This window comes from Paramormyrops kingsleyae, chromosome 5, assembly GCF_048594095.1.
Source record: "Paramormyrops kingsleyae isolate MSU_618 chromosome 5, PKINGS_0.4, whole genome shotgun sequence".
Taxonomy (NCBI): Eukaryota; Metazoa; Chordata; class Actinopteri; order Osteoglossiformes; family Mormyridae; genus Paramormyrops; species Paramormyrops kingsleyae.
In genome coordinates, this window is record NC_132801.1 from 35397018 (window position 1) to 35419287 (window position 22270).

Genomic DNA, 22270 nt, shown 5'->3' on the forward strand with positions numbered 1-22270 from the left:
CTGATCATAATATCTGCATAACTAGCAAAATCGAGATGTACCTTGTAAGCTACCATCTAAAACTTGCCTGGAATGAAACTTTATTTTTCTCAGGAAAGAATATACATTTAGACCACTTGCAAATTACAACTGACAAAGTGGTCTGATGAGAGGTTGGAAAAAAGCTTAAGTGGTAATAAAGCACGAGTGGCGGGTGATTTAATTTATGATTCACTTTAAGCATTCATCAGTACAGTTGTTCCTCTTGAGATATGACTCACCCAGGATGAGAAATGGAGGAACAGATCCAGAATCAAGTAAATGCAGCAGGCTTTAAATTACTGACTTAAAATAAACAAGGCATCTGAGGGTATGTATGTCCGGTGTCACTGATCAATTCACAGATGCATGGATACCTATTGTTCTGCATTTAAAAAGACGAAATACTTGATTGCGAATTTGTGATCAGGATTGAACATAATGATAAGCAAACTGTCCAGTGTAAATATGCTTCACAATGTAAATCTTTGTGTCCAAAGGTCAGTCCTTTTCCACATCAGAATATTTGTTCCCAGATTCAAATTTGTTTTTCCAAATTGTGATTCTTCTAGTCTAAATAGCATATTAACAATTTTCCAGTCCTCCACACAGGGGCCTTTTAGTCTTTAAAATTCTTGTATTTAAAAGTGTTAGTCTGATCCAACATTAGTGACCCTGGTATTTGCATAATTTATTCTCAGTGCTTACCTCAAACAGCTGTTTCATCCAGCCATATGCTCCAGCCACTATTGCTGCATAATTAAAACTCTCAGACACATTGTACAGTTAAACAGTTATTTGAAAATATTGTTTAGCACTCAACAGGCTTCTTTGAATGGAGCAAGAAAGAAATTTCTTCGATAATGTATGGGATACTGTATCAATTTTCGAAAAGGATACCTTATAAAATGTCAGACTTAATATTTACAAGTATGAGATAGGTGTAGGTTTTTATTATTTTTTAAATAATTGAACTGGAGTATATTCACATCTTATTTTTTGCATTTCATAAAACAATTCAGCAAAAGAATGTAATAACATGTTTTACATATTAGTTTAAAAAGAAAATAAATTAAAATATATATATTTTAAACAACTGCCACAACACTGACAACAGTACCTGTGTTTCAGAAAATAGATGTTTAGTTTGTATTGCATTAATATTTAAAAAATACACAAAAAAACCTAAATAAAATGGAATATTATCTGCAAACAATAAAATGGCATGGATCAGCTACTGGAAAAAGAGCACTTCAACACAATTTTGGAAAGACTTTATCAAAAGAAGCACATTGACAGAGCAATTAACTAAAGGCGTTAAGATTTGGGATTTTGTGCAACAAAATCTCTCAGTGCCATTGAATTAACATATATCATGTCTGTATTTTCATAAACAGGTTCCTCTGTTTTCATTTCTTTTTTGAGTTTGTCCATGATGCATTGGTGCAAAAAGATGTATTGGGACTAGAAAAAAAGTAAAGGGAAAAGAGACACATATCTTCAGTCAACAAATATGGGGATCAGACAGATAAAACAAGTTAATACATCTTCAGGTTATATATTAAGAACTTTGACAAGATACAGGATTAGGCATTTGGTAGATAAGTGTTTCATTGATTAGAAGGTAGCAAGCACTGGATGTGCTACACATCATTAAGGAGTCTACCATCCAGTTTCCAAACACTGTTGGGCCAAAAACTGTTTGTTCTTTACTTAGGGAAGAAGAACAAGGATTAACTACTGCATATAAAAAGGGAAAAATACACGTCACAGACAAACAAGAAACATGACTATATAAAACTTAAGCCTAATGATGTCAAATGTATGGAGTCCTTAAAGGGACATGGTTGGAAAATATTATTATATACAGCTTTGTGACAAATGAGCATTTTATAATCTGAATTGTATACAGTGTAAAAATGCAAATGCTGACTGATATTATGACTTAGTTACAGGAAAAATGTTCAAGTTAATGAACCATGAACCCATAGCAACATAGAAATTATATGTTTTAGGGTTAACTTCAAAGCCTTTCACTTGGGGTATCCTGTACAGAAGAAACTTGATGGATAAAGAGCTACTGAACTCCTGGCCTTACCTCTGTCTGCACCATCAGCGGTCGATTAAGCCTCATTTTACGGACAAAGACAGCCAGGCCAACAGCCCTCTCCATCTCTAATTGCTGCAGAGCCACGTCCAGTGCAATCAGGGTGCCTGTTCGACCCACCCCCGCACTGAGAAAGACAGAGGCATTTATTGGTATCATTCTTTACAGTACTAACTCCCCTCAGACCCATAAAAATCATATTTTTGAATGTACTGTATAGGCATATCCATCCATCCATCCACTATTCCAGTAGAGCAGACTTGGCAGTATAAGCCTATGAAGATGATCTGATTTTGCACACAAATCTGTCTTTGAATTACTAATAATTATATCATAACCTGCAGTGCACCACTGTGGGCGCTAGTGAGCAACAGCTCTCTATGTGGTGTCGCACGATCCCTCTGAACTCCATCAGTGCTGAGGTCCCGCTCGGTACGCCGTGGTCCGGCCAGGCGGTGAAGTGGAAATGTTTAACAAGACGGACCTCTGATGTCATCATCTGGAATTACAGAAAATAACTGCAAGGCTGAAGGCCATACTTTATAATTAACTTTAATGGTTCTAATGAGGTAGTGCAGTAAAACATACTCCTCGGCATTAAAATTAATTAGAAAGCAATAAGAATAAACATGTGTTCCAACCATACATGCCCGTTTCCTACCAGTTCTTGTGTTGAGAGATCACACTCACATTTCTGACACTAAACTCTCGCTGAGTCCAGTCGATGTCTTTGTGCTCAGAGGTAACTGTTACTGCCAGATTTCCATATGTCTGGGGCAAGGAGATTTCAGACCAGTACTGTTCACATTTAACCTGGGAAAGTCAAAGAATAGAGTTTATGCATTTGACAGCAAATTAAATGGGTAAAACGTCATGCGCACACCACGGCATGTGCAACACTTACCTTCCCTCCTTCATTACAATTGGTCACCATGACTACTCCCTTAACGTCATGTTCCCAAATCATTCTCCAGAAATCATTCACTGTGTTTGGTAGAGGACCTTGAGCAGCAATATATTGCCTGTTGTTATTGCCATAGCCCTGAAACAAATACATGGGTTTCCAAAAATGTTTATTACATCACATATATGGGCAAAGGTACCTGTAACCATGGTATTTTTCTGACTTACAGGCATATAGTTGGCATTGATGTAGTCTGAGGTCATGTCACGGTTTCTTACTGAGAGCTTCACTCGAGATGAGTCATCTGGTGAGAATGGTATTATTTTAATCAGAAGTTAGAACAGGCCAGAGAGATTCATAAAATAATGATGATAATAATGATCCATCAGTCCAGCTATTTCCCATTGTAATGGTAAGTTTGGGTTTCATCCAAGTAAGAACTACGCATGTGACAGGGTGTAAACAGGATGTCAATCCATCACAGAATAGAAGCATAGGGTGTTTTGAAATATGCGTACTTGATGTTAGGAAGACTGCTGTTGCCAAGACCACAAATACAATCTTAGTTTAGTCCATGATAACAGACCAGCGTTGTTAACAAACACAGCTTAAGTCAGATGTCTTTGGATCAACCCATTAAATTAATACAAGCTGAGGAGGAAAATTCAAAGGTCTTGCACACATAAGAATGAAACTCACAACTCTGAACCCTAACCCTAACCCTAACCCTAACCCATAAATTACCAGGTCCTGAGCATGGTACCCCACCACAGGCAAACCTGCACGCACACACAAGGCCAAGTTTTCCACCTGTCTCTCCTTTCTTCTTTCCAGTTGGCAAGCCTCCAAGTGCTCAGGTCCAACAGAACTCGGACTACCGTCTGTGAGGAATGTCACTGACATGCTAAGGACTCAAGCGCCATGTTACAATGGGTCCTACCAAGGATGAGGTTTTGGAACTAAGTAAAATTAGTTGATCAACAAAGCAGGATCCACGACACAGAAATGATCTATGACCAGAAGAACAGACCCAGACTGAAAGCGAACAATCACACCTCAAATACTCAAGGCTGATCGATAGTGTGAGTGATTATACATTAGAATTGTCTTCAGGTGGACATTGCTGTGAGGAACAACCACATATGTGTCAGATGAATAGTGAACAGGATTCGGAAGTAATATTATTATTACTACATGAAGATATTAAAATAACAAACATCCGATTTAAAAGAATGGTTCCAGAGTAAGACAATGCGACACAATTGAGGCAAAGTAAGAGAACGGGTGTTTCAAATGATCAGTAATAATCAATATTTTTTATTTAATGCTTAGTTAATAGGAGAATTCAGGAGCTATAGTTCTATGAAGAAAATACCTCTGGGTGCTAATGAGTAGACATTTGGTGTAACATCCTCAAATAACACATTTATAACACATTAAAATGTCAAATCTATGGGTGTGCTTCTACCTAGGGAACCATTTAGAATCACGGAGTCAGATTGCAGAGAAGTGCATGCTTCGTGGCGGCAAGAAGACCCATGTTAGGGAAATGAACTGTGAGGAAAGCTAGTTCATTCCCATAATTTGACATAACATACTTTTGTGGTTTGGAATTTCATGAAATGGATGGGGCACCCCAGGGGGAGCTGTTGCACAATTCTACCTTGCACAATTCTCAGCTGAGTAAAAGGCACAGCATCTTGACACTGTGGATTTCCCCATGTCCTAAGACTCCAGTATTAAAAAAATTGATTGCATGTTTGCGAAATATATTGCTTTAATTTCCTCTTCTGTACAAAAAAGAGTGTGGAGCGCAACCTACCAAAACCTGACAAACATTAGAACACATATGACAAATGACTTTTGAGAAAAGAGCAACAGAACAGACATGTCTCGTTTTCAGTCCTATCAACAGTAAGGTCCTTTTTGCCAATCGATATATAACACATACACTCTTGGGAACCACAAAACACAAAAAAATGACAGAGTTATAGAATTTGCATGAACTTACAGGGCAGCACATTGGTGAAGCGGTTTTTGGCCTTGTTTTCTGGAATGAGGGCTGTGTGACATGGCTGATCCACACCAGCTGTGCTCAAGTTCTGTTGCATGAGGCAGGTATATTGAAATTAGTGTACTCATACTGAAACACTGGGAAGAGAAAAATCTAAACCAGAATCACACCTCAAACATACACACACACACACATACACTCGGTACCTCATACTCTTCACTGAAACCTCTGTTCTGATCACAGCTCAGTTTGTGGAAGTGCTCTGCAAACTTGCCCACAGGAACCACTCTTGAGAAAATCAATTATGTGACTATCAGTTATCAGAACAAAGTGCTGCATGAAAATGCATAATGATTCAGAGGAGGACGTATGAATATGTGTACATACTTGAATTTATCATCGGTTACTTCAGATTCTGTTAGCCGCTTTTGCCTATAGGGAGATAAAAATATTTTAGGGATATTCAAGGTCTCTATACACAGAAAATTGTTTAATTTAAAAAAACAATAATAATTTCTATTTCAGCTGTAATGCACCTTGCCAGGCTTACAAACTGAAATTTACAGGATTCAAAAAGGTAGATATCGTTTAATTTTCAGGATGCAGAGAGCAGAAAATCAGGCACCCCACTATCCCAGAAATCCCCAGACACCCTTGAATGATGTGCAATGTCATTTTAATATTCAGCGGAAGTAAAATTACCCAGGAAGACCTTTTCCCACCAGAGCTTCGCCCCACTTGGTTGGTAAATTTTACCCCCACCATCCAGCCCCAATAGACAAATATTACTAACAGCTCCCTGCAGTCAACAAATCTACAGTATTACCATAATACTGTCTAAGCCTAGCCAGCATCATCCAATCCTGGCTGCAAATCAAGCTTCTCAGACTTGGGCAGAATTTCATTTTTAATCATACCATTCAGACATTATGCAAATGGTATTTTCACAATATTTTAAAAAGCACTGCTAAATTACAATATTTTCTGTTAACTGGGGGGGGGGGGTTGGAATACTTTTGAATGAAAATAATGTGCTAAACGGTACTACCGTAATGATGCTGCCATGCCTAGCCACCCCCCCCCCCCCCTTCCGGGTTGTCCTCCTTCTGCCTCCTTGGAATCAATATGCCTAAGTTGGGATGTCTGGAAAATTCCCTGGAAAGATTCTACTGCATTCGCAGGGCACACAATAAGGGAATTTTAGAGAAATCAATTCACTTATCTGTTCATTTTTGTAAGGCATGTAAAAACTAAAGTGAAAGAAGGGAGAACATGCAACGTCAATATATGTATGTAGGAGGAGAACCAGGACCACAGCCTTGGAGGTGTATGAGGCCACCGCACTGCCCTCCCAGGGTGGAAGAATTTGTCATAACATTTCCCACACCTATACATACATACATGTTGGACTGGTTTACATTCAAGGAGCTCTAATGCACATTGGCTAATTTTGATAAGGATGTGAGAATGGATTTCTGTAACTATACGGACACGATGGAATGAAGAATGGTTTTGAAAGAGCAATGCAAATAGCAGAACATTCAGACTTTTACAGTAACAGAACTGATGTAATAAATTCAGCCCCTTGTGTCAATATATCTGTAGTATTTTGGTGTAATAAATGACGGTGAGACGGAGTATATCAACCAGTCCTTTACTAGTCACATTGCAGAACTCGTACATACAGGTAACATCCTATCCCGCCTCATGCATAGTACATCCTGTATAGGTGCTTCCTCTATTCAAATAAAGGCACAGAACACAACAATATCATTCTCACTTTTTTTACCACCCATGACTGTATTTCAGTATCAGCGCCAGGTGCTCGTAAGTATTCATAACTTTCCATTTGCATAGGATGCAACATACTTCACTTCACTAGTGCACCTCTACATTTTCACAACCCATGTGTCACATGTATATTAGTATTATGGAACTCTGCTTTGATGAATTTAACATTAAACTCTGCAAGCTAGCTATTTAAGAAGTTGTATAGCATATGTAGTTTATAGATGTTTTAAGGCGAAAATATATACACAAATAAAAGTATTGGGAAGCAGTTTTTTTTTGCAGTGTTATACCAAAATGGTTTTGAGGCTGAAAGGCAGATCTGACAGTAACTGAAATAGTTGTGGACATTTTTGGCACTAATACCGCATCATAGCATCCAAATTGTGCAATATACAAACTGATACATATGTACAGTATGCATGAAAATGCATTAATGTGTACTATATGGATAAAAGTATTGGAACACCTGGCCGTTACACCTACACTTTGCACTTGATGATGTAAGACTTGCATGCAGCTGCTTGGCCAAGGAAGCCCATTCCATGAAGCTCCTGGTTCACAGTTTTTGTGCTGGGGTTAATGCCAGAGAAAGTTTGGAATTCTGCCGTTCTTGGGTCAACCAAGCATTGGCAACTTTTATGCACAATTCGACCCCATTGTTACTTTTCTGTTGTTCCTAAACACTTCAACTTTGCAATATTACCACTTACAGTTGACCATGGAATATCGAGCAGGGGAGAAATTTCACAAACTGACTTATTGCAAAAGTGGCATCCTATGACAATTCCCCGCTTGAATTCATTGAGCTCTTCAGAATGACCCATTCTTTCACGATTGTTTGCAAATCTGACTGCATGACTAGGTGTGTGCTTTTATACACTGGTGGCAATGGGTCTGAATGAAACATCTGAATTCATTGACTGAGAGGTGTGTCCCAATACTTTTTGTCCTTATAGCGTATCTGTAAGCATGCATTTCTGAGAATATGTAAAATTTGTCATAATTATGAGATGATAGCTAAGTTTATTTGTGTACTTGTGTGTGAATATAGCCATCATCGTAAACATTTTATTCAGATTATTGTGTTTCTGTTAAAAACAATATATACTTTGGATTTTATAATTGTACATACCTTAGCCAATTTGACTTACGGCGTAAAACGACGATAGCAAGGATCACCATAAGAAGTATTAGGACTGCCACCAACACACCAGCTATAATGCCTGCAGATAATAAATACATTTTATAACGCTAGACAACATTTGCAGTTTAATGCAGGCCAGTTTTCATGGCAGAAGATATTGATTCTTTGGAATGTCAGTTGCTGAACTTAATTAAGGATTAATTAATGTTGGATGTACTTACCAGCACATAACTCACATATTATTATTTTAAAACACGTTAAACACTGCCAAAAGGATGTTTGCAAAATATAAAAAGGCAATATAAATGAATTTCTTAATTCCAAAATAATGCATGCCATTCTCTAAAGAAGTTGCTGATCTGGTTCTCACCTCTTGGGTCAGTCGTACAGCTGATTATTACAGGCAGGCTGCCCAGATCTCCTGAATACAGTTGAAGACTGATGGTGTAGCTGTTACCAGGCTGCACTCCATCAATGATTACGCTGGTCTTTGAACCAGTCACATTTTGAAGACTTTGTCCAGCAAGCTTCACCTCCATTCTTGTCCAAATTCCAAATGGGGGTGGCCAGGATAATGCAATGCTGTAGCCCGATGATGCGTACCCACAGGTTACGCCCACTAAATCTGCAGGATCTGAAAAACACATAAACAGACACTATTTTCTATCATTTAATGTAAGAGTCTTCCGTCAATTTGATCAATTGTTGCACTTTAGTATAGAAAATCTGGTCAAAGTATTAGCATATTTCACAGCCAGAAGGGATTTTTCTTTTATAGGTATTTTATTTTGCTATGAGTTGACTGAATAAACCAGGCCCATTAAAAATGTCATCAGAAAAAAAAAGTCAAGGCAAAATTTGAATTTTTAATGCATTCTCTATATTTTTACTAGAAAGAATGAGTGAACCAGATTAAACTATCAATAAGGCACCATGGTCCATATAATAGCTGATCCTTGAAAAAAGTACATTGATTATTATTAACGAGCTCAATATATTGAACTTACAAGTATTTGTAGTAACGGACACTTCTTTTGACGGTTTTCCAAATCCATAGACAATGATGCTAACTCTATAGCTGTAGCCAGGCAGCAGATTATGGAATTCAATGGAATTTCCCATTGCTCGTTTATTGCTGTGATTTAGTGACAGCAGGAAATCTTGTACACATCCAACAGGAGTGGCCCAGTGTGCTACCAGTGATGTGGCATTTTTAGCGGTGACATTTAAACTTTTAACTGGAAATGCAACTGTGACAGAAGGGCAGAAACATCAACAGAGACACTGGATTTCCCATTCTGGTCTCAAAGTAGTCATATAATATAATAATAATAATAATATTTTTTTTATTTTCGGTCCTCGAAAACAATACCCCATGCCAAGCAAACATACAAACATATATATAAGAAAAACCGAAAAAGGTGTAGGCTGAAGCCTTGCATATTATGCCTACCCTTTATACATTCTTATCTGATGAACGACACTGTTTACTCAATTGGATGACACAAGAAAACTAAATTTCATAAGACATTTTCCAGAGTATACAAACATAATTTAAAACATACATAATAACAGAAATATGAATTCCATCCATTACTGCAAAATTTAAACTGATTATTTTACAATTTAATTCTCATTCATATAATTATTTATAACCATACTTTTATACATTTTCTTAAATTCGCAAAGTGATTTACAAAGTTTTAGTTCCTTATCACATTTATTCCATAAATTAACCCCTTGGACAGATATACACCTATTTTTAACGTTAGTTCTTGCCCTGACTTTTTTAAACATATACATTCCTCTTAAATTATACTGACTTTCTCTTATTTTGAACAGCCTCTGAATACGATTTGGAAGTAAATTATTATAAACTTTATACATTATCTGGATTGTATATAGATCAACTAAATCTACAAATTTTAAAGCAAATAAATTAATAAATATTTTATTTGTTGGTGCATAGTAATCAGCCCTTTTAACAATCCTTATAGCTTTCTTTTGTAATAACAATATAGAATTTTGAATATTTATATGGTTTCTTAATGACATTTTCGGTAACTTTACTTGGAGACAGGAATAATGTAGTAGTACATGCTTATTTAATGCATTAATTAACCAGTAACTAAGTGTTTCTTAAGTAATTCATAAATCAGTCATGACAGTTCAAATACAGACCATGTTTCATGGGGAAACCTATATTAGTTCATGATTTGTTCTTGAGTAGGAAATGAGTTAAGTAATTTTTGCTCCCTCAAGTGGTCTTACCATTATTAACTAATTAGTTAACTGTTAACTACTATAGTGCCTGAATTAATACATGGTCATAACTGATTAATGATGAACAAGCATGGAATCAGTATGTACCTAACACTTGGTTACTGGTTACTTAATGCATTAAGTAAGCCTGTACTACTACATTATTCATGCTCCCTCAAGTAAAGTGTGACCCATTTATTTAAATCCCAATGGAATATAGTGTAATATCCATCAATCTAACTATAGATTTCCCTGAATAAATCTGTCTGTGCTTGATCCTGGATATGTTGTGCAGTGACATGTCAAATATATTTTTATTAAGTTGACCAGAATTCTGCGGGACATGATACTTTTTGATTTAATTTTTTAAGATAAAAATGATTAAATGAATCTGAGAACAATGAGATACTCTGCTGTGCTTTAAATCAAGGGTAGGGAACCTGATTCATGAAGGGCTGCTGTAGGTGCGGGTCTTTGGGATGACCTCTCAATCAGCCAGTATCAGTGGGTTATTGGAGTTGAAAACCACTGCTTTATTAGTGGCTGATTAAGAGGTGATCCCAAAAACCTGCACCCACACCAGCCCTCCATAGATGAGGTTCCCCACCACTGCTTTAAACATTATAAACCAACGTAAGTCCTGCTTACCTGTTGCTCCTTTACCCACAGCCATACTGGATTTGGGCCCAAATCCTTCTGTTATGATTTCAGCAGCATATTCACAACCAGGCTGTAGATCGTGTACTTCTTGATAGTTCTTCATTGTCGTAAAATTAGAACCATTAACAGAACCACTGTAGTTTGTCACACAGCCAGCAGCACTTGTCCAATTCATTCTCAAAGAAGTAGAGTTTAGAGCAGTTATGGTAACGTCACTTACTGATGCCGCAACTGTGACAAGTCAAAATGGAGAAAACCAGTATTACAGATAGGAAACACAGTCTTTAATGATAGAAAGATATATGCTTTTGTATCTAATTGTGGATTTTAATTAATTTCTTGAGTGTTACCAAGGTTTTTTTTGTAAATTAGCCCTGAACAAAACAAGTTTAGTATATGATATCAGACTTTAATGATAGGAAGAATAACTTCCTTCTACAATGTTACATTACTACATTTTGAAGAACAAATCATTGAGCTCCGGTGGATGTCTACAAGGATTTCACCAACACTGTTAGCAGATCCATTAATTGCAAATTTTTGTTAATTTTCAATGTATTTTATAAATTTTATTTTTCATTCTCTTCCAGTAATAAGTAACTAGCTGATTCTGAAGATCCTTATACTTCATTGTGTTTTGCTATAGAAGCCTGATTTAAAGCAGTTATATGTCAATCCTTTGAGTGAACATAAAATCTTTATTTGGATCAATGTGAAACATTGTAAATGTAAATCTGGATTAACTTACCTGTGGCTCCATTACCCACAGTCACATTGGAATTGGGCCCATAACCTTCTGTTATGATTTCAGCAGCATATTCACAACCAGGCTGTAGATCATGTACTTCTTGATAGTTCTTCATTGTCGTAAAATTAGAACCATTAACAGAACCACTGTAGTTTGTCACACAGCCAGCAGCACTTGTCCAATTCACTCTCAAAGAAGTAGAGTTTAGAGCAGTTATGGTAACGTCACTTACTGATGCCGCAACTGTGACAAGTCAAAATGGAGAAAACCAGTATTACAGATAGGAAACAGTCCGTAATGACAGAAAGAATAACTTCATTGCATGTTATTTCACCATTACATTTTGAAGAACAATTCATGCAGCTCCAGAAGACGTGTACAAAGTGTCAGGACCCATCCCTGTCTATTGACTCCCAGTTTGGCCAGAAGATGTTGCTGGCCATCCAATCCTTTTTGTTGTGTTTTGTAAGTTTAACATGGTCTCTTGAAGCCTCTGCCTTCAACTGCCACCTGATCTACATTGCACTCAACCCCCACGGCCCCTCCTGCAGGTGGGGGGCCCACAAGAGGGCGAACCCATGTTACTCCTTCAGGCTATGCCTGGCTGGGCCCCATGGGTGGAGGCTCGGCCACTGGGCACTCGCCTTCAAACTCCCGCCCCAGGCCTGGCTCCAAGGCGAGGCCCCAGTCTCCCCAATCCGGGTGGGGTTACATTGTCCTTTATGTCTTTCTTTATAGGGGTTTTCTGAATCGCACTTAGTCTGGTCACTCACCTAGGACCAGTTTGACTTGGGAGACCCTACAAGGGGCAACTGCCCCTGACACCATAGCTCCTAGGATCACAGAAGAGCACAAACCTCTCCACCATGATAAGGTGGCGATTCATGGATTCATTGTTAATTATCCACATTTCTCATCCACCACTCCTACCACTATATGTATATGCCTGCCCTTGCCCTGTGCTCTTGTCTGGCATTGATTTTGTTTCTCACATGTTACCCGGACCTAAAGATGTTGTTTATGGTGCTTCTTGAGCTTCCTACAGCTCTTCCTGGTGTTAATGCATTCCTTATTACTTCTTGTTTCACCTTCCTGCTTTGTGTTTGACCCCTCGTGGTCCCTTTTGTTTCTAGTGTCATTTAATTCAGTTTCAATAAATTCCTTTAACTGTGTTTTGCTATAGAAGCCTGATTTAAATCAATTATATGTTAATCCTTTAAGTAAATGTAAAATCTTTATTTGGATCAATGTGAAACATTGTAAATGTAAATCTGGATTAACTTACCTGTGGCTCCATTACCCACAGTGACATTGGAATTGGGCCCATAACCTTCTGTTATGATTTCAGCAGCATATTCACAACCAGGCTGTAGATCGTGTACTTCTTGATAGTTCTCCATTGTCGTAAAATTAGAACCATTAACAGAACCACTGTAGTTTGTCACACAGCCAGCAGCACTTGTCCAATTCACTCTCAAAGAAGTAGAGTTTAGAGCAGTTATGGTAACGTCACTTACTGATGCCGCAACTGTGACAAGTCAAAATGGAGAAGACCAGTATTACAGATAGGAAACAGTCCGTAATGACAGAAAGAATAACTTCATTGCATGTTATTTCACCATTACATTTTGAAGAACAATTCATGCAGCTCCAGAAGACGTGTACAAAGTGTCAGGACCCATCCCTGTCTATTGACTCCCAGTTTGGCCAGAAGATGTTGCTGGCCATCCAATCCTTTTTGTTGTGTTTTGTAAGTTTAACATGGTCTCTTGAAGCCTCTGCCTTCAACTGCCACCTGATCTACATTGCACTCAACCCCCACGGCTCCCCCTGCAGGAGGGGGGCCCACAAGAGGGCGAACCCATGTTATTCCTTCAGGCTATGCCTGGCTGGGCCCCATGGGTGGAGGCTCGGCCACTGGGCACTCGCCTTCAAACTCCCGCCCCAGGCCTGGCTCCAAGGCAAGGCCCCAGTCTCCCCAATCCGGGTGGTTACATTGTCCTTTACTGTATGTCTTTCTTTATAGGGGTTTTCTGAATCGCACTTAGTCTGGTCACTCACCTAGGACCAGTTTGCTTTGGGAGACCCTACAAGGGGCAACTGCCCCCGACAACATAGCACCTAGGATCATGGAGGCACACAAACCCCTCCACCACAATAAGGTGACGATTCATGGATTCATTGTTAATTATCCACATACTCCCTCTGTGCCCCAACAGGTGGCTGCCCTTCACAGACAGTTTGCTCTACAAAGAGCAAGTTGAGGGAGGCGTAAAAATAATTTCCCCACGGGTATAATAAAAGGATTGATCAATCAATTATTAATAAGTACTGTAACTGATTAATTCTGAAGATCCTTATACAGTACTTCATTGTGTTTTTTTCTATAGAAACCTGATCTGAAGTATTTGGTAATCCTTTAAGGGAACATTACAGTCTTTATCTGGTGTAGTGCGTGCGAGACGTTGTAAATATAAATCTGGACTTACCTGTGGCTCCTATACCCACAGCCACATTGGAATTGGGCCCAAATCCTTCTGTTATGATTTCGGCAGTATATTCACAACCAGGCTGTAGATCGTGTACTTCTTGATAGTTCTCCATTGTCGTAAAATTAGAACCATTAACAGAACCACTGTAGTTTGTCACACAGCCAGCAGCACTTGTCCAATTCACTCTCAAAGAAGTAGAGTTTAGAGCAGTTATGGTAACGTCACTTACTGATGCCGCAACTGTGACAAGTCAAAATGGAGAAAACCAGTATTACAGATAGGAAACACAGTCTTTAATGATAGAAAGATAAATGATTTTGCATCAAATTGTGGATTTTGATTAATTAATTTCTTGAGTTTAGTATTTTTAGTGTTACCAAGGATTTTTAATTTTTTGTAAATTAGTTCTGAACAAAATTTATGATATCAGGTATATTTATCCAAATCAAATATATAAACATGCAACAGGAAGACAGAAGAATTATGATATATAATTCACTTCAACAACTTGATTCAACTTTCTATTTAATAATTCATTATTCGTTTTACTGCATTTCTCCAGCATTCTTTGGGTTTTTCCATATCATTTATGAATTAAGCAGTGCCCATGAAAATGGGTAATCATCTACAAATAGACTAAGAGATAATACAATCTAGTTTGTCATATTATTTAATGGAAATAAATACAGTATACCTTTAAAAAAAAACAATAATCAATTCATTCATCAATCCATCTACCATAATCATTTTGCCAGGACATGGAACGCATTGGGTAGGTCTGTCACATGGTGCACACACTCGCACAATCACACACATTGGGCAACTTGGAGATGGCAGTTCACTTCACCGCATGTGTATGCAGCATAGGCATAAACCAAAGTATCTGAAGGAAACCCACATGAATATAGGGAGAGCACACAAACCTTAACCCTCAATCCTGGAGATGTTCTGCCATAGCACTTCCACTAAGGACCCATTCTTCCCCTATATATCACTTTTGCATAATTCATCCATCCATCCATTTTCTATAAACACTTGTCCTATTCAGGGTCATGGGGGGTCCAGAGCTTATGGGCTCAAAACAGGGAACAACCCAAGATGGGGCATGACCCCATCTTAGGGCACAGTCAGATCTACAGGCAATTTGGTAACTCAAAGTAGCCTCAGCATGTTTTTGTATTGTGGGGGGAAAACCAAAACGTCCAGAGGAAATGCCACAACGACATGGGGTGAACATGCAAACTCCACACACATGGAACCATGGAGGAAACTCAAACACTCCCAGACATGCAAGGCAACAGGACTAACCACTGCACCACCATTCCACCCAGCATACAGGGCAATAACATTCATTATTTAGTATTATACCATTCTCAAATCTGAAGGGTTTTCATTAAATTGACTATGATGGCACACATAGTGACTGCCAGACAAATCACAGTGGTAAATTGAAGGCAAATTATCTTGTCAATGTCAATACATTGGTTAGAAAGCTCGATACCATGTGATAATCCAACTATTAGACTTACTATATCCTGAGTTTGAAGATATTTTACTGAATAGTTTTTATAATAATGCCTTCTGAACTTTGAGTTTCACACCATAATGGGTAACACTTTATAATACTGTTCCATACTTAACAGGTAAATACAGTATGCAGGAAGTAAGCAGCAACAAAGGAGTAGTGCTTCATTAACACCTAAATTAGTACTATTCACTACTAAGGAGTTATGCTTAATTACTCAATAGGTAATAGTGAAATGATTATTATAGTAGTTTGCTAGTACTTCATTAGGAACTATTGAGTATTGCAGGTCTCATTGGGGATTATCTACTAACTATGGATTATTTCTAATAACTACTAGTTCATTACTCGTCAAATGAACAGTGGTTTTTTTGGACTAACTGGGGCGTATAGGCTACTGTTCTCAATGGTTTTTGGCATTCTTTTCCTTTTGGAAAAACAGGCTTGTTTCTTCCTACTTGTTTGTATGACATGCAATTTATTCTACAAAATGTTACTGCCTAAAATATGTATAGGTGTTAATGAAGCACTACTCCTTTGTTGCTGCTTACTTCCTGCATATTTACCTGTTAACTGCGGAACAGCATTATAAAGTGTTACCCTATAATGTACTGTAGACATAATGCACACACATTATATAACTCACATTCCAAATTTAATGCATTTTATTTAAAAGAACACTTATATTTGAGAACCAATGGCTGTGTGTCTCTAACAACAAACAAGAAACTGCTGAATAGGAAACTTTAGCCATGTGAGTGCATTGACCCTTACATACAGTAACATGATGATTAATATAGGAATCATAAAATGAAACTACACAATAAAACATCAATCACAATTACCAATGGGCATTTTGATGACCATGCTTTTTTTTACTGCTTTTCTCTTATAAAATAAAAAGTCTTGTTACCTCAGGCTGAACTTGCAAAACAAGTTATTAGAAATCAAAGTCATTCTACATCAGATTAGTAGTAATATAAGACAGATGGATCAGTTATTGGAAAGGATAAAGAAAGAAGGTAGAAACTTACTTGTTGCCTCCATGTCTGAACATACAGTTCCTGATGCCGGCCATATGCATATACTGTAGTTGCAACCAGGTAAAAGATCGGAAAAGGTCACAATGGACGCATTTATTTCACCCACAATATCCCTGTCATGTTTTGCAGTGGCATTGGCGATGCTGCCATAGATATGACCCTCAATGCTTGTATTCGTCACATCCCAGGTGGAACAGTTGATAGCTGAAGGGAACAAAGAACTCGTATGTCACAGGGCCTTTCAGTGCTCTCTGACTACATAAAGAGGGCAGCAGTGGCTTCTTTTAAGGTAAATATGAATGAATTATAACATTCATGACATATACTTAAAATGGAAATAAAAACTTGTGCTGTTTAAGGGGATATCGAAAGAGCTAAAAAAAAATAACTGAAATGATACTGTACTTACGAGCAGGGGTAGTCAAAACTGGAGTTGAAATCAATACAGAAGTTGAAGCAGAAACAGAAGGTGATTCCATTGTAGGTATATCTGTAGACTGCAAGTGAGAGGAATGATTGCTTTATGGCCCTAAAGCTTACCATCCCATTTTCCTGTACATTATAAATCATTAATAAGTACTAGACATATTTCACATATACGGAACTTTACTTCTGCCGGTCAACAATCCCTTTATATCTTCTTTCTTCAAATTCCTGACCAGTTTCTCTTGATTGACCATGTTGATTTACTCAGAACATTTAAGGCCCTATTGGTGTTTTTAAAAACATTGAAAAATACCTGCTCGTTCTGAGGCAGAGGCAAAACACATCTGCGGGAGTGAGAGATTCGTGGACGTGGGAGAACACAGCCTCAAAATGAGCTCGTTTCTTATATTAGCTGCACAGATTTCATTTTTTCAAGTTCTCTTTAAGGACTAAAGTGAAATTCCAAGTTTGTATTTTCACTTCCACAAATAGAGTGCCCCCTTTCATTTCATTTCATAAATGTTAGTTATCTTACATATTAGTCTCAAGTTTATAAAAAATTAAGGGTGGGAGTCAATTAAAAAATGAACAAATTAATCACGCCAAATATAATATTAAATATTTATAACAGAATTCCCTAATTAATATAGAATTTACACAAATGGGGTAGTTACTCAGTTTTGTTATGTTACGATTTATTTCGGTAATTAAAGTATTGCATCAAATCCAAGGCAAGAGTTACTGAGATGAGATAAAAATGACAAAACAACAACGACAACAAAAAAAACACTGAATAAGAATATACAATATATAATATCTTATCGTACAAATTGATTGTTTATTGTGGGTTACATACAATAAAGTTGAATGATTTAAAAAACAGTTTATGCATTTTAATGTTGCTGATTTTTGGATTCTTATTTGGGTAAAATGGTTTTAAAAATGATCAAATCAGAGCAATAAATGACCATTTTAACATACCTAAAAAGTTAAGGTAATACCAATTGCTGTACACATAAAACAAACACTGTATTTCACCGTAGCATTTTTTTAATTCTTAAGTTTGTGAGAATATTTTAACATTTGCAAGCTGAATTTAACAAGTGCAAGCTGAATTTCAATGCTTTGAAAAAGGTTTGATGAACTGATGACGATTGGTAAGGATGTTAAACTTTTATTAACCACACACCTTGGTGATTAATGGTGTATTCCACATGTCGCCTGCATATAATTGCATGCACTCAACAGGCCTACAGAAACACTATTAAAACCCGACCGTGTGATTGATCTATAATCTTAAATCTATTTGGCAAAAGGCTCTAAGAACAGAAGTCTGACAAACACTGAAGTACATGAAAGCCTTTAATCAAATAAAACAAATATTACACAGCATGATATTTTATCCTATGCATGCCTCCATCTGAAAAGTTTATAAAACTAAGTAAACTAGGGAGCATCAGCTTCCCCATGAGACATTAACTGAATGTTTTGACTTTTGTTCTGAACTCTTGTCTTAAACATCACTGTTGTCATAATGTATCATTCGGTTTTTGGAACTGAATGACAAATTATGACAACAGTCATAAACATCAATAATGTGTCATTGATGTGCATGACATGTGTCATGTCATGCTTATGACGGTTACATGTCACCCTTATGTAGACTGCTTCAAGTAAAGTATTGCCTGTTATTTTGTATGTACGCATTTATTCATGGCCTTAAAATTATCTTAATATCTTAACGTTAAATTTCCCAGTCCTATTAAAAATAGAAAAATTAATATCAGTGCTAATAGTCTCACCCTAACCTGACCTCCTAACCTCTAGCTAGCTAGGTGCTGCTTTACAGCATCCTCTTTCTATAAGCCTGTAACCTTTCTTACCTGTCTGGATACATAAAATAAAACAAAGTATGTACTTTATGGTGACTGCTTGATGGTCCACAATATCAGCACAGACCAGGCACGTGCAGAGGGGGGGGCGGAGGGTGCTTGAGCACCTGCCCCTTTCCTCCAGGATGCCTCAAGTGCCCTTTTCTTGGGTTTTTTTTTGTTGTTGTTGTTTTTTGTTTTTTTTAATGTGTATGTGCGTATGGAGCCCTGTCTTTGCCCCTCAACAATAAAATGTAACTATTAATCTCAATTTTGCTAAATAAAAGGATCTGGCTTGCATCAGTCACATGACTGCCATTAACCAATGCTCACCCTTGAGGGCAGAGCGCGTTCGTTATGAGCCGGGTACGAGCTCGCAAAGTGCACGCGCATTTTCTGCAGGCTGGGTGGTGCGGAGCTGGAGGAGAAGCAGGCAAATTAATTGGAAGGTGCAGACTGCAACAAAACAGTAAATAGGGTGTACGGCGCACACTACAGTCTATAACAACAAATGAATTGAAATAAATGAGCGTGCTGTTTGTGCAACAGCGCGACAAACATTACCTGTCCTTTTATGAACTGCACAAGTAGTGGTGGTCATTAACTGCTAGCTAACTGGGTAAGGGTGTTACAAGGGGGTCTGTAGCTCTGTCCACCGTTTTAGGGAACATGTTTTGTTTTAAAGTTACAGGACTTTTCCCTTCTTTTTTGGAGGGCTTTTATTTAACTAAAAACGATCTAATATGGATATCTACATAATTCCATATTAGATTCGTTATGAATGTGAGTTGTTGTTATTCAGCCTGTTCTATCTTTTTTAACTTTGAGCACCAAGCCCCTTTAAACGTCTCTGCACGGCCCTGGCACAGACCATTCTTTCCTGCCCTGCTCATATGAATTCCACCAGTTCGGATGGTTCATTAAACCTTATCACCTTTGGCGCTCACTCTGCCTTTGGGGTTTCTGCACACATGTCACAATAGAACAAAATCACTTATAGGTGCTGCTGACATTGTCATAAAATCTTGTGCTGCTGTTTGTCCTCACAAAGACAAATTTATATGTATATTGCATCCATCTTCCATAACCTTTTGTCCCATATATAGCCTGAAGCCTATGCCAGAAAGCACAAAGCAGGAGCATGGGCACTGCCCCCCCCCCCCCCAGTCTCCTGAGTTGAAATTGCAATTAGTTAACAAGACCAGCAGTGCACATGATCTATGCTGGTACGCTATAGGTAGCGTAGGCATCAAACTCCACTTATAAGCAGGAGGCAGAGGATACTATGAATGGGGTGCATTATGAATTGCTCACCCCTTTCATTTATTGTGCATCCTCCTCAGACACCATACTCGATCCCACACTCCACTGCAAACAGAGCAGGCGGCATGGCAGTGTCCCCAGGCGTTCAGGTTCTCCGTCACATGCATATGGATGCAGTTATTTTATTATTTTATTACCCAGCCCTGTATCACGTGCCTATTAAGCTAATTAATACTTACATATCTTACACTCTTATATCCACAACAGTGTTCTGTGACAACAACGTGATTTGTCAATGCAGGCAGCCATTTGTGTAACAGTGACTTTCGTGACCTCATGTCACTGCATCTCAGCATTCGCCTGTTTCAGCTAATCCTTCATGACATGTTGCAAATTAAGCATTCCTACGGGGCTATGAGTGCCCTGGAAAAACATGGCAGCGCTGAACAAACCTGATTTTCACGTTACATTAAAACTGTTACAGGCCCCATTATTGGGATTAAAGCATTTATATTGCCAACAATTCATAATATTGCAGTCTTGGTGGTGCCGATGTAGACCCAGCTAATCCTGCTGAAAGTAGAGTCAGTGTCCATGCTGTGTAAATTTAATTTTCACGTTTTAATTTTATTACTTCAGGTCTGTTTCCTATCAGGTCAAGTATACTGACAAAGTACTCTTTTAGTCAATCTAAATGCAGTACATTTAAATATAAGATCATGACACTTTGCTGGGTACCTGGCATGGAGATGGATGGATGGATGGATGGATGGATGATGCAAAAATATGTGTTATATAACGGCTTAGCAAACAGAAACAGCTATTAGTATCACTTTTATGTGGACAGGAGGTAAATTACTGCAAAGTTGTGAAATATTTTCCTACGATTTCAACTTCTCCCAGAGTATGTTACTATTGTTGTGAACCATCCATCCATTATCATGACCGCTTAATCCCCGCTGGAGTCATGGGGAGTCCGCAGCCTATCCCAGGAACAACGGGTGGAGGCATGAACCTACCGTGGGTGGGGGCGCACACACTCACACAGCCACATGCACAATCACACAACGAAAGGGACAATTTAGACACGGTAATCAGCCTACCCTGCACGACTTTGCTGTGACTGTGAGAGGAAACCGGAGTTCCCGGCGAAATGCCACGCAAACACGGGGAGAGAACTGAGATAATACAGACTAAAGGAAAAACATGGAAAGATATGTAGCTCTGGTGTGTGTGTGTGTGTATGTGTGTGTGAGTGTGTTTTGATGTATTTTGGTTAGCTTATCAACATATATGAAAAATAAAACAATGGAGTACTGTCTCTACTCACACTGTCACTTGATGACAACTGCAAAGTGAAAATGACTTACCCAAACTTGGATCACTGACAGGCACAGGAGGAAGAGAGCGGCTTCCATTTTCCAGCAGAAACAAATGACAAAAAAGTAGTTGTGAAAAAAAGTCCTGGTACACTGTGTGTAGTTAATGATAAGGTGTTACAATTTATTTCCACCTGTACTGCCCATAAAGAGTAGGATCTCAGTTGAATTGGTTTCTTTTTCAGTATTTCTTACGCATTGTCACCTGCCTAGGCTATACGTAAATAAATATTTCATCGATATAGGTACTACATTATTTGCTAAAAATTACATTGTGACACCGTACCCTGAGTTTTGCTCACTATCTGAACGGTATCAGCACTGTCGCTTGTTGTAGTTCAGCACTGCCACTGTAGTTACTTCTCTTTTTGTTAGGCAATACAGAAAAAGGCAACCTTTGGCCAGCCTCTCACTTCCTTCTTTTCTAACCAGCCTGCCTCCCTTTTTGTGTGGTCACTGATACAGGTACATGTTTTTGAGTTATATCCATTGAACGTTTTACGAGAAAAGTCTTTTGGTGCACAGAACAGAGCATAACTTAAGTTTAATGTTTTAAGTGAAAGAAAGGGGACATAGTCCGCAATGCCTCATTTGTTAGGGAAGGTACTGTCAAACTGCTTAAC

General features: G+C 38.1%; 1 protein-coding gene across 3 annotated transcripts; it reads right to left on the bottom strand.

Moving 5' to 3' along the window:
• Nucleotides 1–949: 949 nt before the first annotated feature.
• Nucleotides 950–22032, bottom strand: LOC111858245 (receptor-type tyrosine-protein phosphatase H-like). Of its 3 annotated transcripts, XM_072712663.1 has the most exons (19): nt 21639–22032; nt 17118–17205; nt 16700–16912; nt 14138–14380; nt 12934–13176; nt 11649–11891; nt 10889–11131; nt 8986–9228; nt 8349–8612; nt 7967–8057; nt 5431–5475; nt 5250–5331; nt 5041–5131; nt 3257–3333; nt 3030–3167; nt 2816–2938; nt 2464–2624; nt 2117–2252; nt 950–1482 (listed from the first exon to the last, which is right to left on the bottom strand). In XM_072712663.1, exons 1-19 carry the CDS (start codon nt 21684–21686, stop codon nt 1336–1338), a joined length of 2919 nt encoding a protein of 972 aa, XP_072568764.1. In that variant the 5' UTR covers nt 21687–22032; the 3' UTR covers nt 950–1335. The 3 variants fall into 3 exon arrangements, with proteins under 3 accessions (XP_072568764.1, XP_072568765.1, XP_023695607.2); XM_072712664.1 differs by lacking the exon at nt 8986–9228; XM_023839839.2 differs by lacking the exons at nt 11649–11891; nt 12934–13176; nt 14138–14380.
• Between the last annotated feature and the right edge of the window lie 238 nt (nt 22033–22270).

Bases quoted from the DNA above. Each gene is read 5' to 3' on its own strand.
- LOC111858245 (XM_072712663.1), bottom strand. From the start codon at position 21,686: ATGGAAGCCGCTCTCTTCCTCCTGTGCCTGTCAGTGATCCAAGTTTGG. The intron at 8,613-8,985 runs GTAAGTTCAATA...TGTGTTTTTCAG, and splicing joins GTCCGTTACTACAAATACTT to ATCCTGCAGATTTAGTGGGC. The intron at 2,625-2,815 runs GTGAGTGTGATC...CTGTAATTCCAG, and splicing joins GAGAGTTTAGTGTCAGAAAT to ATGATGACATCAGAGGTCCG.